Source organism: Leucoraja erinacea, chromosome 5 (assembly GCF_028641065.1).
Source record: "Leucoraja erinacea ecotype New England chromosome 5, Leri_hhj_1, whole genome shotgun sequence".
NCBI lineage: Eukaryota > Metazoa > Chordata > Chondrichthyes > Rajiformes > Rajidae > Leucoraja > Leucoraja erinaceus.
In genome coordinates this window covers 97,884,297-97,898,462 of record NC_073381.1, presented here as the reverse complement: position 1 = coordinate 97,898,462, position 14,166 = coordinate 97,884,297, and the positions used below count along the sequence as shown (strand labels likewise).

Here is a 14,166-nt window from a genome sequence, read left to right as displayed (position 1 = left end):
TCACAAGTTTGAAGATAGTAATGAATAAGCATATATGCCTGGACCCTGGGGGGGGGGAGTACTAAATTGAGGTAACGCAGATTGCAAAATTACTAGGCAAGATCAAGTGGGACTAAAATGGAAGCAGCTGTTACTGGGTGAGTCCTCATCTGGCATGTGCGAGTTGTTTAAAGATCAACTGATCAGAGTTTAGGATGGGAATGTCCCAGGATGGAGAGCGGATAATGATGGTAAGGTAAAGATAACCTTGCATGACAAGAGCGGTTGGAAATTTGGTCAGATAAAAAAAGGAGGCCTATGTAAGGTTTAGGAAGTTGAAGTCAGACAGAGCCTTTGAGCAATACAAAGCAAGCAGGAAAGAGCTCATGCAGGCAATTAGAAGGACCAAAAGAGACCATGAGATGTCAATGGCAAGGATTAAAGAAATTCTCAAGGCTATTTTAAAAAGATTAAAAGATATTAGCTCTAAGAAGAGGTTGGATTGTTGTCTGGAGCTTCGGAGGTGGAGGGAAGACCTGATAGAAGTGTATAATGTTGTGACAGGCATATATAAGGTAGAGAGTCTTTTTCTTTTCCCCAGGGTGAATTGTCAAATACTGGAGGTCACAGCTTGAAGATCAGAGCAAGACAGTTTAAAGGGAATTGTGCAGTGCAAGTTTTTTTTTACACAGCGGCTGTTCTGTCCTGGAGGGAACCAAGTATCTATCTCCATTCTCTTGATTATTTCAGTTAGCATATTAAGCAGTAAAAGAAAATCAAAAGGTTATAGACACTGGAAATCTGAAATTGAGTCATAGTGTGATAAAGCGTGGCAACAGGCCCTTCGGCCTAACGGCCAACATGTCCCAGCTACACTAGTCCCACCTGCCCTCATTTGGTCCATATCTGTCTAAACCTGTCCTATCCACGTACCTGTCTAACTGTTTCTTAAGCGTTGGGATAGTCCCAGCCTCAACAACCTCCTCTGCCAATTTGTTCTATGCACCCCACACCTTTTGTGTGAAAAGGTTACCCCTCAGATTCCTATTAAATTGTTTCCCATTCACATTAAACCTATGCCTTCTGGTTGTCAATTCATCTACTCTGGGCAGGAAACTCTGTGCATCTACCCGATCTATTCCTCTCATGAATTTATACACCTCAATAAGATCATCCCTCGTCCTCCTGCGCTCCAAGGAATAGAGTCCTAGCCAACTCAACCTCTCTCTATAGCTCAGGCCCTCTAGACCTGGCAACATCCTCGTAAATCTTCTCTGTACACTTTCCACCTTGATATAAGGCAATGAGTCAATTTTAATAACGTCCAAATAAAAATAGAAAGTATATGATATGTATATGTGTGGGAAATGGCAGATGGAGGTTAATTCGGACAAGTGTGAGATGCTGTACTTTGGGATATAAAATAAATGGCAGAACCTTTAAGAGCATTGATACACTTTGGAATATGCTCCTTGAATATGACACCACAAGTAGACAGGGTGGTAAGGAAGGTTTATGGTGTACTTGTCTTTATCTGTTGGGGCATTGAGTGTAAATACTTTGTACTTGGAATTGATCATCTGCAAAGCATCTGAATGACAGAGATGCAGAGAATCTCTTGCGCAGGGTAGGGGAATCGAGGACCAGAGGACATAGGTTCAAGTTGAAGGGGGAAAATATATAATAGGAATCCGCGGGGTAACTTTCTCACACAAAGGGTGGTGAGTGTATGGAACAAGCTGCCAGAGGAGGTAGTTGAGCAGGGACTATCCCAACATTTAAGAAACAGTTAGACAGGTTTAGGACATGTTTGGAGGGATATTGACCAAGCGTAGGCAGGTGGGACTAGTGTAGCTGGGACATGTGTGGGCAAGTTGGGCCGAAGGGCCTGTTTCCACAATGTATCACTCTATGACTCTATGACAGATAATGAGATTTTTCTCATTATGGAATTGATTCTATTTCTTATCAGTTCACATCATTTTCTTCACAGTTTACTTTCCTATCTATTTTAGTGTCCTGAGAATGTAGTAGCTATATCCTTCCTTCCCTCATCTGAACCTTTTATAAACTGCAAAAACTTGAGGCCTCAGCATCAATTACATCTTGAACCGACCTACACAACCCTAATCTTATCTCGAAAATGAAATAGCATAGTCCACCTCCATCTGCCATTTCTCACACATATTTCTTGCATTTTTCACACATATTTCTTATATTTTTTACTTCAGACTTCCAGCATCTATAGGTTTTAGAGTTTCTTTTACCATCCAGGCACCTGTGTTGCAATTTTCCTCTCAATATCACCCCATCTCTCTTTTCGTCTTTTAAGACATTGTAAAAGGCTGCTTGCTCTTTCATCTTTGGATTGTAAATCTGAAGCAATACCAGAGAACATTTCTTTAGGGAGAGTGGGCCAATACCAAAAAGCCCATAACTTTCTTAAAAATTAAGAGAACTGAATGAAATTTTCAGTTATCATAGGTTGAAGCATTCTGAAACAAATATAAATCAATCTTACTTGGATGACCTGAAATTAAAGCATATAATTAGTTAGTTACCCAATTGGAGCTAATTTCAAACTTCAATAACTAGATCTAAACATCTATCTATTTCTTAATAAATGATTTACATTTTTAAATAGCCTAAGTGTCCAAATAATATTCACAAATAATTCACAATAAAACATGATTTTTAAATCTCATTTACATTAATTTATAGGCCAAATTGAAGGAATTTAGTGTTCAATTGCAGTAAATTAAAGTCAATTTAAATCAGCTTTCTACTGGGTTTCCTGTGAACGCGCTGGTTTAGAACGTTCACATTGCGCTAGATTTGTGCCCTCAAATGCCCAGAAAAATACTGCGGGATATAATGGGCCCAAAATGAGCTACTCGCAACTTTAAACTTTGTACAAAGGGATCTTAAGAAGCCCTTTTTAATGTAAAAATAAACAGTCTACCTTCTGTTGTCTGCTGTATGAGACCCCGTCGGTTGCCGGTGGTCGTGGGTTTAGAGATTAATTTTTAACTTACTATAACAATTATATAAAGCCTTTACAAATAAAAATAGCTAAAGCGACAGAATATTCCAGCGATTTTCCGTTAATAATTAACTAGGCTGAACATCCTCGATTTGAACAGCCTAGGGAAAATCGCGTTTTAAACCCATCGCCCTCTAAACGGCGCCAAAATCGCGCACACGGGCTGGGACAGATTTTCAGCGACGCTTCAGGTATGCTTTGCAACATACCTAGTATTGGCTCTCTAACCATAAAGAAATGTTCTCTCGTATTTGAGTTTCCCATCCTGGGAAAAAGGTTCTGACTGTCTACTCTAACTATTCCTCTCATAATTTTATATTATTTTATCAGGTGTCACTTCAGCGTACCAGAGAAAACAATTCAAATATGTCCGATCTCTCCCTGTAACGAAAACCCTCTAATTTTTTTTTTGGCTAGAAGGTCCATGCCTACCAGGGTTCATGCGGACACTAGTTCTATCCTACACTCTAGGGACAATTTACAGAAGCCAATTAACCTACAAATCAACACATCTTTGGGATGTGGGAGGAATGCAGAGCACCTGGAGAAAAACCCACATAGTCACAGGGGGAATGTATAAACTCCGTACAGTCAATACCCATAGTCAAGATTTGACCCGGGTTCCTAGCGCTGTAAGGCAGCAACTGTACCACTGCACTGTAATCCAGGCTGATAAAACATTCTGATAAAACAACATGGTAATCACAACTTGGCTGAACTGGTGAAGTTTGGCATGAGAGGGCTCGGAATGTATGTCGAAAAAACCCTAAACATACCAATACTCGGCCAAGGGGCTGTCGTCCTACTGTACGAGTCTACCCAAGAGCTCTCCCGAGCTTAAAATAAAATCAAACTCGTGGTAAGTACGTAGCGGGTACATCGGAGCTCGGGACGTCTCTTAGTGGCTCGTAACGCTAACGGCAGGTACTCGGGAAACGCAGTAAGCTCGTGAAGACTCGTGAAGATTTTTCAACGTTGAAAAATGTCCACGAGAGCCCCGAGTACCTATGAGCGGCCATTACCATAAATCTCCGAGTTCGAATCAGGGGAAACTCGGGAGAACTCTTGAATTAGCTCATACAGTGGGACAGCCCCATCAGGATTCCCACTGAAGAGTAACATCTAGGAGAAACATTTAACAACTGAAGCAGATCAGATCTTAAACAATGACGAGACAGAGGTCAGGGAGGAAAGGGAGAGCCTTGTTAAATGATGTGAAACCTCCCCTTGAATGAGAGCAAGACGTGTGAGCCAGTAATCGCTTCAACGAAGATATTCACAAAAAGCTGGAGTAACTCAGCGGGTCAGACAGCATGTCTGGAGAAAAGGAATAGGTGACGTTTTGGGTCGTGACCCTTCTAGAAGTTGGTTGGATTTCTTGCCCCAGTCCGTATCAATGGTATTGAAGTGGGTGGTGCGTATATGGACCGAACGGCCAGTCAGTTGAGGCAGGTTCTATAACAGTATTTATAATACACTTGTGCAGGCAAATGGATAGGAAAGGTTTGGGGGATATGGGCCATGCTTGGGAAGGTGTGATTAGTGTAGATAGGACATCTTGGTCAACATGGGCAAGTAAAACTGAAGGGCGTGTTTGCTTGGTGTGTGATTCTATCCAGGTAAATGTGCTGTCAGATGAGGCATAAATATTTTGGTACACTAATAATGGCCTGGCTCAACACACAATCTTGCTCCTGTCAAAGGCTCCAAGCTGACAATACCACCTCAAAATATTGGCCTTCTCTCCCCTTTGATTCCCCCCAGTAGTTCCAGCACTGACTCCCGCTTAACTGATGCAGTGTGTGCTTTGTCATGGTGCCATGAGTGAAGGAAAGTGGGTGAAGTTCCTCAATTGCATCAGACTTATCTTTGGCTTTAAGTGCTGCAATATGTTTGTGAAGCAAGCCCACAACCAGATTATTCATGCTCATACATTGTAGGAGCAGAATTAGGCCATTTGGCCCATCAAGGCTACTCCGCCATTCAATCATGGCTGATCTACCTTTCACTCTCAACCCCATTCTCCTGTCTTCTCCCCAACCCCTGACACCCGTACCAATCAAGAATCTGTCAATTTCCTATTTATCTGTCCAAATTTATTTTTCATATTATTATACCCTCCTCAAATATTTTCTCTGCCAGTCGTTCCAGATACCCACCATTTTGCCTGGGAACATTGTGAAACTCTGTGTGTGCTTACCTGTTTCGGATTCTGCATGTGAATACTTGTTTTTTTTTTTATCCCCTTCCAGTGTCCTTGCGGGTTACAATGGGACAATTTTTGCTTATGGCCAGACGGGCAGTGGCAAGACCTTCACTGTCACAGGAGGAGCTGAGCGCTACAGCGACAGAGGCATCATTCCCAGGACACTCTCGTACATGTTTGGAGAGTTTCAGAAGGTAAATCGTCTCGTCTGTCAATGTGTGGCTCATACTACAGTAGTTGGGGGGATTTGGTTAAAACACAAAGTGCTGGAGGAAGATTCATGTTGACTTTAACTTTAGTTTAGTTTAGGGATACAGCGCTGAAACAGGCCCTTTGGCCCACCGGGCCCGCGCCGACCAGCGTTCCTCGCATATTAACACTATCCCACACCCACTAGGGTCATTTTTTACATTTACCAAGGCAATTAACCTACATATCTGTACGTCTTTGGAGTGTGGGAGGAAACCGAAGATCTCGGAGAAAACTCACACAGGTCACGGGGAGAACGTACAAACTCCGTACAGACAGCACCCGTAGTCGGGATCGAACCTGGGTCTCCGGCGCTGCATTCGCTGTAAGGCAGCAACTCCACTGCTGTTGCACCGCGACCACCCTAATTGTCATATGCACCAAAATGGAACAATGAAATTCTTACTCGCAGTAGCATAACAGGACTGTAAACACAGTAGATAGACTCAAAATGCTGGAGTAACTCGGCGGGTCAGGCAGCTTCCTTGGAGAAAAGGAATAGATGACTTTTTGGGTTGAGACCTACTCAATAGGTAACATAATGAAACAAACAAAATAAAGTTGAATAAATTAAAAGAAGAACAATATTAATGCAAAACAAAACAAAAGCCCGCAAGTCCATACTGCAAACCAAGGCGGTTCACAGTTCTAAGTGTGATTGGTGTTTGTCATGTTTAATAACCTGATGGTTGTTGGGAAGAAGCTGTTCCTGAACCTGGAGGTCATGGTTTACAGACTCAAATGTCTTCTTCTTGATGGCGGGGAGTTAAAGGAGATTGTAGGCAGGGTGGCTTGGGTCTCTGATGATGCTGACTGCCTTTTTGAGGCAGCGCCTCCTATTGATGCCTTTGATGGTGGGGAGGTCGGTACCCGTGATGGAACAGACAGTGTTCACCACTTTTTGTAATCACCGCCCTTCCTGGACGTATTATTTGCCGAATTATGCCGTGATGCAACCAGTCAATATGTTCTCCACTGAAAAACCTGCAGAAGGTCAAGAGAGTAAACGCCAACACATAACAAATATCTTCAATCTTCTATGGATGAAGAGGTGTTCCTGAGCTTTCTTTATGATTGTATCAATGTGCTGTGTCCAGGTCAGAGGGAGGCCATTTAAGACTGAGGTGAGAAAAAACTTTTTCACCCAGATAGTTGTGAATTTGTGGAATTCCCTGCCACAGAGGGCAATGGAGGCCAAATCACTGGATGGATTTAAGAGAGAGTTAGATAGAACTCTAGGGGCTAGTGGAATCAAGGGAAATGGGGAGAAGGCAGGCACGGGTTATTGATTGGGGATGATCAGCCATGATCACAATGCTGGCTCGAAGGGCCGAATGGCCTCCTCCTGCACCTATTTTCTATGTTTCTATATGCATGCCCAGGAGCTCTCCACCACCAAACTGTGGTTGAAGACAGGTTTGTGGATCCTCGGCCTTCCTTTCTAAAGTCACCAGTCAGCTCCTTGGTTTTACTAATGCTGACTGCAAGGTTGTTGTTTTGGCTGCATTCAATCAGATGATCGATCTCCCTCCCAATCTCTGCCTCACCATTACCAGGGTGGTCACGGTGGTGCAGCGGTAGAGTTGCTGCCTTACAGCGAATGCAGCGCCGGAAACCCAGGTTCGATCCCGACTACGGGCGCAGTCTGTAAGGAGTTTGTACGTTCTCCCCTGACCTCCGTGGGTTTTCTCCGAGATCTTCGGTTTCCTCCCACACGCCAAATCGTGCAGGTTTGAAGGTTAATTGGCTTGGTAAATGTAAAAATTGTCCATAGTGGGTGTAGGATAGTGTTAATGTGCGGAGATCGCTGGTCGGCACGGACCCGGTGGGCCGAAGGGCCTGTTTCCGGGTTGTATCTCTAAATGGAACTAACCAGTCATTTGTCCAACAGCAGTGTGTCGAGCTGCAGAATTATGGGTGTAGAGTGAGTAGAGCAGAGCAGAGCGTTCAAGAAGGAACTGCAGATGATGGAAGATCGAAGGTACACAAAATTGCTGGAGAAACTCAGCGGGTGCAGCAGCATCTATGGAGCGAAGGAAATAGGCGACGTTTCGGGTCGAAACCCTTCTTCAGACTGATGGGGGGTCGGGGGGGAGAAGGAAGGAAAAGGGGAGGAGGAGGAGCCCGAGGGCGGGCGGATAGGACGGTGGGAGGAGACAGCTCGAGGGTTAAGGAAGGGGAGGAGACAGCAAGGGCTAGCAAAATTGGGAGAATTCAATGTTAATGCCATCCGGACGCAAGGTCCCCAGGCGGAATATGAGGTGCTGTTCCTCCAATTTCCGCTGTTGCTCACTCAGAGCAGAGGACTGGTTTACAAGATTGATTCCAGGAATGAGTGGGTAAACATATGATGAGTGCTTGACTGCACTAGGCCTGTACTCATGGGCGGAATTTCCGGGGGGGGGGGAGGGGAAACACGTCCCCCTCCTCCATGCTTTGAGAGGTGGGAGACAATCCTCTCCATGTTTTGTAGACCGGATTTTGAAATCCGGTGAAAGTAAAATCCATTAAAAATCTCCGCTTTCCGCGAGACAGTGGGGGTGGGACTGATGATCGAGGGTGCCGATTGGACGAGAGAGACGTCGGCCAGCAGGCGGGGGGGGTGGGGGGGAAGGGGGGGGACATGATGATTCAGCGCGATGATTGGAGGAGAGAGGTGTCGGTCAGAGGCGGAAGTAGGGGTGGTGGGATTAAGCATAGAGCACGGTGATTGGAGGAGGGAGACGTCCGTGGGGCAAAGATCACAGAATGGAGCTTGAATCGGCCCGTTCGCGAGGCCTTTCATCGCCCGGCGTGGCTTAAAATCGTCCACTGGAACTTCCATCGCCCCGCGGTCAAATTGCAGCATCGAGACGATCGAGGCTCCAATGTTGAATCCCCCGATTTTAAGCTGCGCCAGGCTATGAAAGGCCCCACGAACGTGCCGATTCAAGCCCCACGATTCGGGGCGGACGAAGCTGCTGTTGCTGGAGTTCAGAGTTGGTCACCAACCAGGTCAGCTCCCGATGTTACCGTCCACAGGGCCCACGGACGAAGCCTCGCGCGTGTGTGCGCGCGTGATGCCACCAAGAAATTGTGTCCCTCCCCATGTTTTGTTAGCGATTTCCGCCCATGCCTAAACTCGCTGGAGTTTAGAAGGTTTAGGATGGTGCCCTCATTGAAACTTACAGAATAATGAAAGGGGTAGATAGAGTGGATGTGGATAGGATATTTTCACTGGTGGGAGAGTCTAGGACCAAAGGTCATAGCTTCAGAATTAAAGGGTGCTCTTTTAGAAAGGAGGTGAGGAGGAACTTATTTAGTCAGAGGATAGTTAATCTGTGGAACTCATTGCCACATAGGGCTGTGGAGGCCGTCTGAGGATATTTTTAAGGCAGAGATAGACAAATTCTTGATTAGAATGGGTGTCAAGAGTTATGGGGAGAAGGTAGGAAAATGGCATTAGCAGGCAGAGAATCTGCCATGATTGAATGGTGGAGAAGATTCTATGGGCCGAATGGCCTAATACTATATCTTGTGAAGTTGTGAACTTGTGACTGAACATATATCCTTGAGTTGCCCCTGTGCTGACGGTTATCGAGGGTCAGTGGGTCAGGCAGCATCCGTGGAGGGAATAGACATGCACCATTTTGGCTTGGGACATCTGCTTCAGTGATGGAGTAGGGAAAAGAAAGGTGGAAAAAAGAGGTGGAAGTGATAGGGGGATATTGGTGGGGGGAAATGGAGGTAGGTTATGGGTGGAGTATGTGACAAAGGCTTGCGGTGAAATGGATAAAAAAAAGGTGTCAGAAGGAGAGAAAAGGAGGAGTGAAAGAATTTGGTTGTATCCACCAGTGGAGTAAAAATGTTGACATTTATAAAGTCATGAATTGGATAATTATCTTAGTGTCGTACATATTGTCTTGTAAAGAAAATATTGAGATGAGGATGAAAGAATCACAGCAGTTATGTTACGCTAAATCTGCACAAGACTCTTGTAGCAGCCGTGCAATGTGGGTCCAACTGACTCTTGTTATACCGAATTTTGGAGGCAGGCAAATTTTGGGCAGCACGGTGGCGCAGTGGTAGAGTTGCTGCCTTACAGCGCCAGGGACCCGGGTCCGATCCTGACTATGGGTGCTGTCTGTACGGAGTTTGTATGTTCTCCCCGTGACCGGGTTGGTTTTCTTCTGGTGCTCCAGTTTCCTCCCACACTCCAAAGACGCCCAGGTTTGTAGGTTAATTGGCCTTGGTAAAATTGTATACTCCCTAATGTGTAGGATAGTGCTAGTGTACGGGGTGATTGCTGGTCGGCGCGGACTCGGTGGGCTGCAGGGCCTGTTGCCGCGCTGTATCTCTAAACTAAACTAGATTAAATGGTAACACGGCTGAAATTTAGTTTGCATTTAGTACAAGTAGGCAAGGATACATTTCTATGCTTTTTTTAATCTTTAGTTTCAATGGTCTTTTAATTGTTCTGCATATCATGGCACTTGTGCGTGCAATGCCGAGGAATTTTAACAAAAGTATTTTACTAACACTGACTGGGCACTTCATGTTTGGCTCTTGTGGAATGCTCCTTCTTTTAATATCCTCTTTATATATTGGACATTGCTGGCATGGCCATTATTTATGGCCCATCCCAAATTGGCCTTTGCACTGACTGATGTGGCTTGCCGGGTTATTTGAGAAAGCAGTTAAAGGTTAACCCCATCAATGTGGCTTTTGACTTGCATGTTAGCCAGACCAGGTATCTGCAGATATTTCTATCCCTGAAAGAATTTGGTTATCCCCAGTAATTCATTAATTGTTACCTGTTTCAAATTCTGCTCATGAATACAGGTCCTCCACTGATTTTCCGGCAACTGATGGTTCACCCCACTTGGAAGTGTCTCCCCCCCCAACCCCCCAGAAAATACGCACAGATCGGTGGGTTTAATTTACCCCCTACAGCCGAGGGTCTGTAAATGGGCCGGCATGGGAGTAGTTCAGATGGGGTAACTTGATCGTCTTGGGCCAAAGGGCCTGTTCCCATGCTGTTTGACTCAATGGCCCAATGGCATGACCATATCCGTGGTGCTTAAAATGTGCATCCTCCTGCAGGTGGACCTCTTTTAAACTTCTTAGCCATAACCCCCATCCTTGTGCCTTGCCCGAGCTCCTTCACAAGCTTTGTAATGGTGGAGCTGGTGTAAAAAGTAGCCCTCGTGCACTAAATTACCCAATGCCACAGCGAGAGGTGGCAACACCCTGCTCTCTGAAGCTGTGCAATGAACAATTATATTCTATTTTACCCCCCCCCCCCCACTCGCCCTCCGGGGTCAAGGAAAGAGAGTTCATGTCGCGGCCCTGTTTCCACCAATCTTTCCACCACCACGCACAAGAAGCACAAGAAGCGATAAGGCAGACACCATTGTATGCAGATGCTGAGAAATGTCTTCAGCTCTGGCTGAACAACTTCTAATCTTGTGTGTGGACTCGATAAGAAGAATACTCGCCCTTCAATCTTTCCCTATAATAGAATGTCAACCGAATGTGTACAAAATCATGAGAGGAATGGATTGAGTAAATGCACAGAGTCCAGAGGAGGGAATTCAAGAACCAGAGGACATAAGTTTAATGTGAGGGAAGGTTTAATAGGGACCTGAGTGTTAACTTTTTTTTACACAAAGGGTGGTGGGTGTATATAATGAACTGCCGGAGAAGGTAATTGATGCAACGTTTCTGAGACATTTGGACAGGTACATGAATAGAAAAGGTTTAGAGGGATATGGGCAGGCAGGTGGGTCTAGTATAGATGAGGGATATTGGTCGGTGTGGACGTTGGGCTGAGGGGCCTGTTTCCACGCTGTATTGCTCCGTGACTCCATGAAGTGGGAAGTATCTAATCTGAAGATACTTGAAATAAATGGTTGCAGGAAACCTTTGTGTTGCAAATGTGAAAATGAAAAGGTTAAATTGTGGTGGTTGCCATTCTAAATTATACACCCAAACATCTTTTCTTGGACTCGTTCATTGTTTTATTTTTGTTTCATTTCTCTTGGATCAGGACAGCAGCAAAGTCTACACAACCCACATTTCCTACTTGGAAATTTACAATGAATGTGGTTACGATCTCCTTGATCCTCGTCATGAAGCTTCCAAACTTGAAGACTTGCCGTAAGTTCAACTAATTTTGGCTGCTCTGTTAGTTGATTTGCTCTTTTAGTTTTGCTCCCGCTGCACCAGTTCATAGAAGGAAAAATATTTACAACTGCAAAAGAAAAGATTGTGGGATATTTCGACATTTTTACTCATCCACAACATCGGTTGCCTGTTTATGACTTTGAAATCCTTTATTGACTCATTGTTTCTGAAGGGTCCTGATTATGGCTTTGATGATCGTGTGGTTATGTTTTTTTATGTTTGAAGTTATTTTTTGTTTATTTTTCACTTTTATTGAGGGATAGCAAAACCAATACCACAGAGGAATGAGCAGCCACCAAGTTTAGTTTAGTTTAGAGAGACAACGCAGACACAGCCCACCGAGTCTGCGGCGGCCAGCGATCACCTCGCACGTCAACACTACCCTACGCACACTCGGGACAATTTACACATACACCAAGCCAATTGACCTGCATACATGTACATCTTTGGAGTGTGGGAGGAAACCAGAGCACCCGGACAAAACCCACGCGGTCACGGGGAGAACGTACATTCCGAGTGGGGGCGCTGTCCTGTACGGCTGCCTGTCCTGCAGCTGTCCGTTTCTTTCACTTATTTTTTATTATTTTTAGTACGTTAAAGTGTGTAGTTCGTGGGGTCTAATCTTTTTATGTGTGGGGGGTGTTGGGGGGGAAGGGGGAAACTGCTTTTTCAAGTCCCTACCTGGTCGGAGAGGCTGCCTTCCTCCGAGCAGCAACTTCGACCTGTCCTCGCGGCCTACCAGCGGGTCTTGGAGGGATGTTTCCTGAGGGGACCTGGCCAGAACCTTGGCTTTGGCGGCGGCGCAGCGCTGGAGCGCTGTCGCGGAGCGGGCGATGCCTTGCCTGGGTCGCCGCGCTGGAACTCCAGTATGCTGGGACCGCCGATAGAAACATCGTGGAGCCGCGGTTCTGTGGAGCGGCCAGCTGCGGCGCTGAACTTTATATCCCGGAGCCTGGGATCTCTCGCTGAGATTGCCAGTGTGTGAAGCTTCATCCAGTTGGCTTGTGAAGCTGCGGTCTCCGGTAAGAAGGCGGCCGTTCCTGGCACCCCAAGCCGCTGAGGGTTCTCCCGCGCCGGAGTACCATCATCCGGCGAGAACAGCCGGGAACATCGGGCCCCGTAATGGCGACTGTGGAGGCCTCAATAGGCCCGACTCTGGGTGGAGAAGAGGATGAACTGTGAACTGGTGCGCTACAATGCTGAGAACTATATTCTGCACTCCATATCTTCCCCCATGCTCTACCTGTTGTACTTGAGTTTGACTTGATTGTATTTACGTTTGGTAGATCTGATCTATTTGGAACATATACAAAACAAAGCTTTTAATTGTACCTCGGCACAGTGACAATAATAAACTGAACCTAAATCTAGAGAAATTGAGTTCATAAACCCTGGCGATTTTTAAATTTATTTTTAAATATATTAATTTTATTAGAAGCAATTGTACAAAGAGAAAGTAGTTGACATAACAGTTATACAATTTTCATACTGCTTCAGTTTTAACATTTTATAAACTAATAACTAAATCGTAAAAAAAGAAAAAGGAAAAAGGGGGAAGAAAAGAAGAAAAGAAAAAGAGAAGAAAGAATTTCTAGAAAGACACGAAAAAGAAAAAAGAAAAACCCCAGAACTAATGAAGAAGTGAAAGAAGCGGCGATATATCCCACTGCCCTTCCATATGCCGGCTCACCCGACCCCAGCGTCGGTTTTGAGTTTGTGTTCAACCATTATGTTGTTGAAGAAATTCAATAAAAGGAGACCATATTTTGGAAAACCCTGGCGATTTTAAACCCTGCATATAGTAGGTCCTAGAATCATACAGCATGGAAACGGGCCCATCCGCCCAACTTGCCTACACCAACAAACATGTTCCATCTACCTACACTAGTCCCACCCACCTGCGCTTGGTCCATATCCTTCCATACCTGTTCTATCCATGTACCTGAACTTAGATCAGAGTTGGTCTTGCCATTTGGTTGACATCACTGATGTTCAATTTAAAAAAAAAGCTAATAGCGCTAAATGGATGGTAATGTACTTTTACAAGAAGTCCAAGTACCCATTGAAATGTTAGTATTATTGACGGAAAATAGCCAGGACTAGAAACTGGTAAACACAACTCTGAACATAAATGTTGCAGTGCTGTTAATGATTTTGGGAAATGGTGTACTTATGTAAGGGTGTGTTCGAACCTGACTGGCCTACTTCTGCTTCTGTTTCTTATGTTCGTAATTGCAACCAGGCCTTCTTGTCAGGAAGCTGCAGAAGCTCTCTGTGGGACGAATGCAGTCGATGAACATCTCCATTACTCCTGGAGGTCTCTGTGGACCCCATGCACAAAGAACGTGCCTCCTGTATGCACTCTCTCCACCAGCTGCTCCCGATCTTCCTGACCGCCTAGGACGATCCTCCACCTGACTTTCATCATTGCAGCATCCAGACATTTATTTTAAACTCTCCCCACCAATTCAAAGAGCATTGCTCATACTTAATTGAATAAGATTTAATTAGTGGCGCAGCTGGT

At 45.1% G+C, this 14,166-nt stretch overlaps 1 protein-coding gene across 2 annotated transcripts in view; it reads left to right on the top strand.

Annotated features, from left to right (window-relative positions):
* The first annotated feature begins 5,278 nt into the window (after positions 1-5,278).
* LOC129697628 (kinesin-like protein KIF6) overlaps positions 5,279-14,166 on the top strand; it is a 453,653-nt gene continuing 444,765 nt past the window's right edge. For both annotated transcript variants that reach the window (XM_055636340.1, XM_055636341.1), the window contains exons 1-2: positions 5,279-5,422; positions 11,506-11,615. In XM_055636340.1, the coding sequence (XP_055492315.1) occupies positions 5,402-5,422; positions 11,506-11,615 (131 nt within the window). In that variant the 5' untranslated portion in view covers positions 5,279-5,401. The remainder of the gene's footprint in view (positions 5,423-11,505; positions 11,616-14,166) is intronic.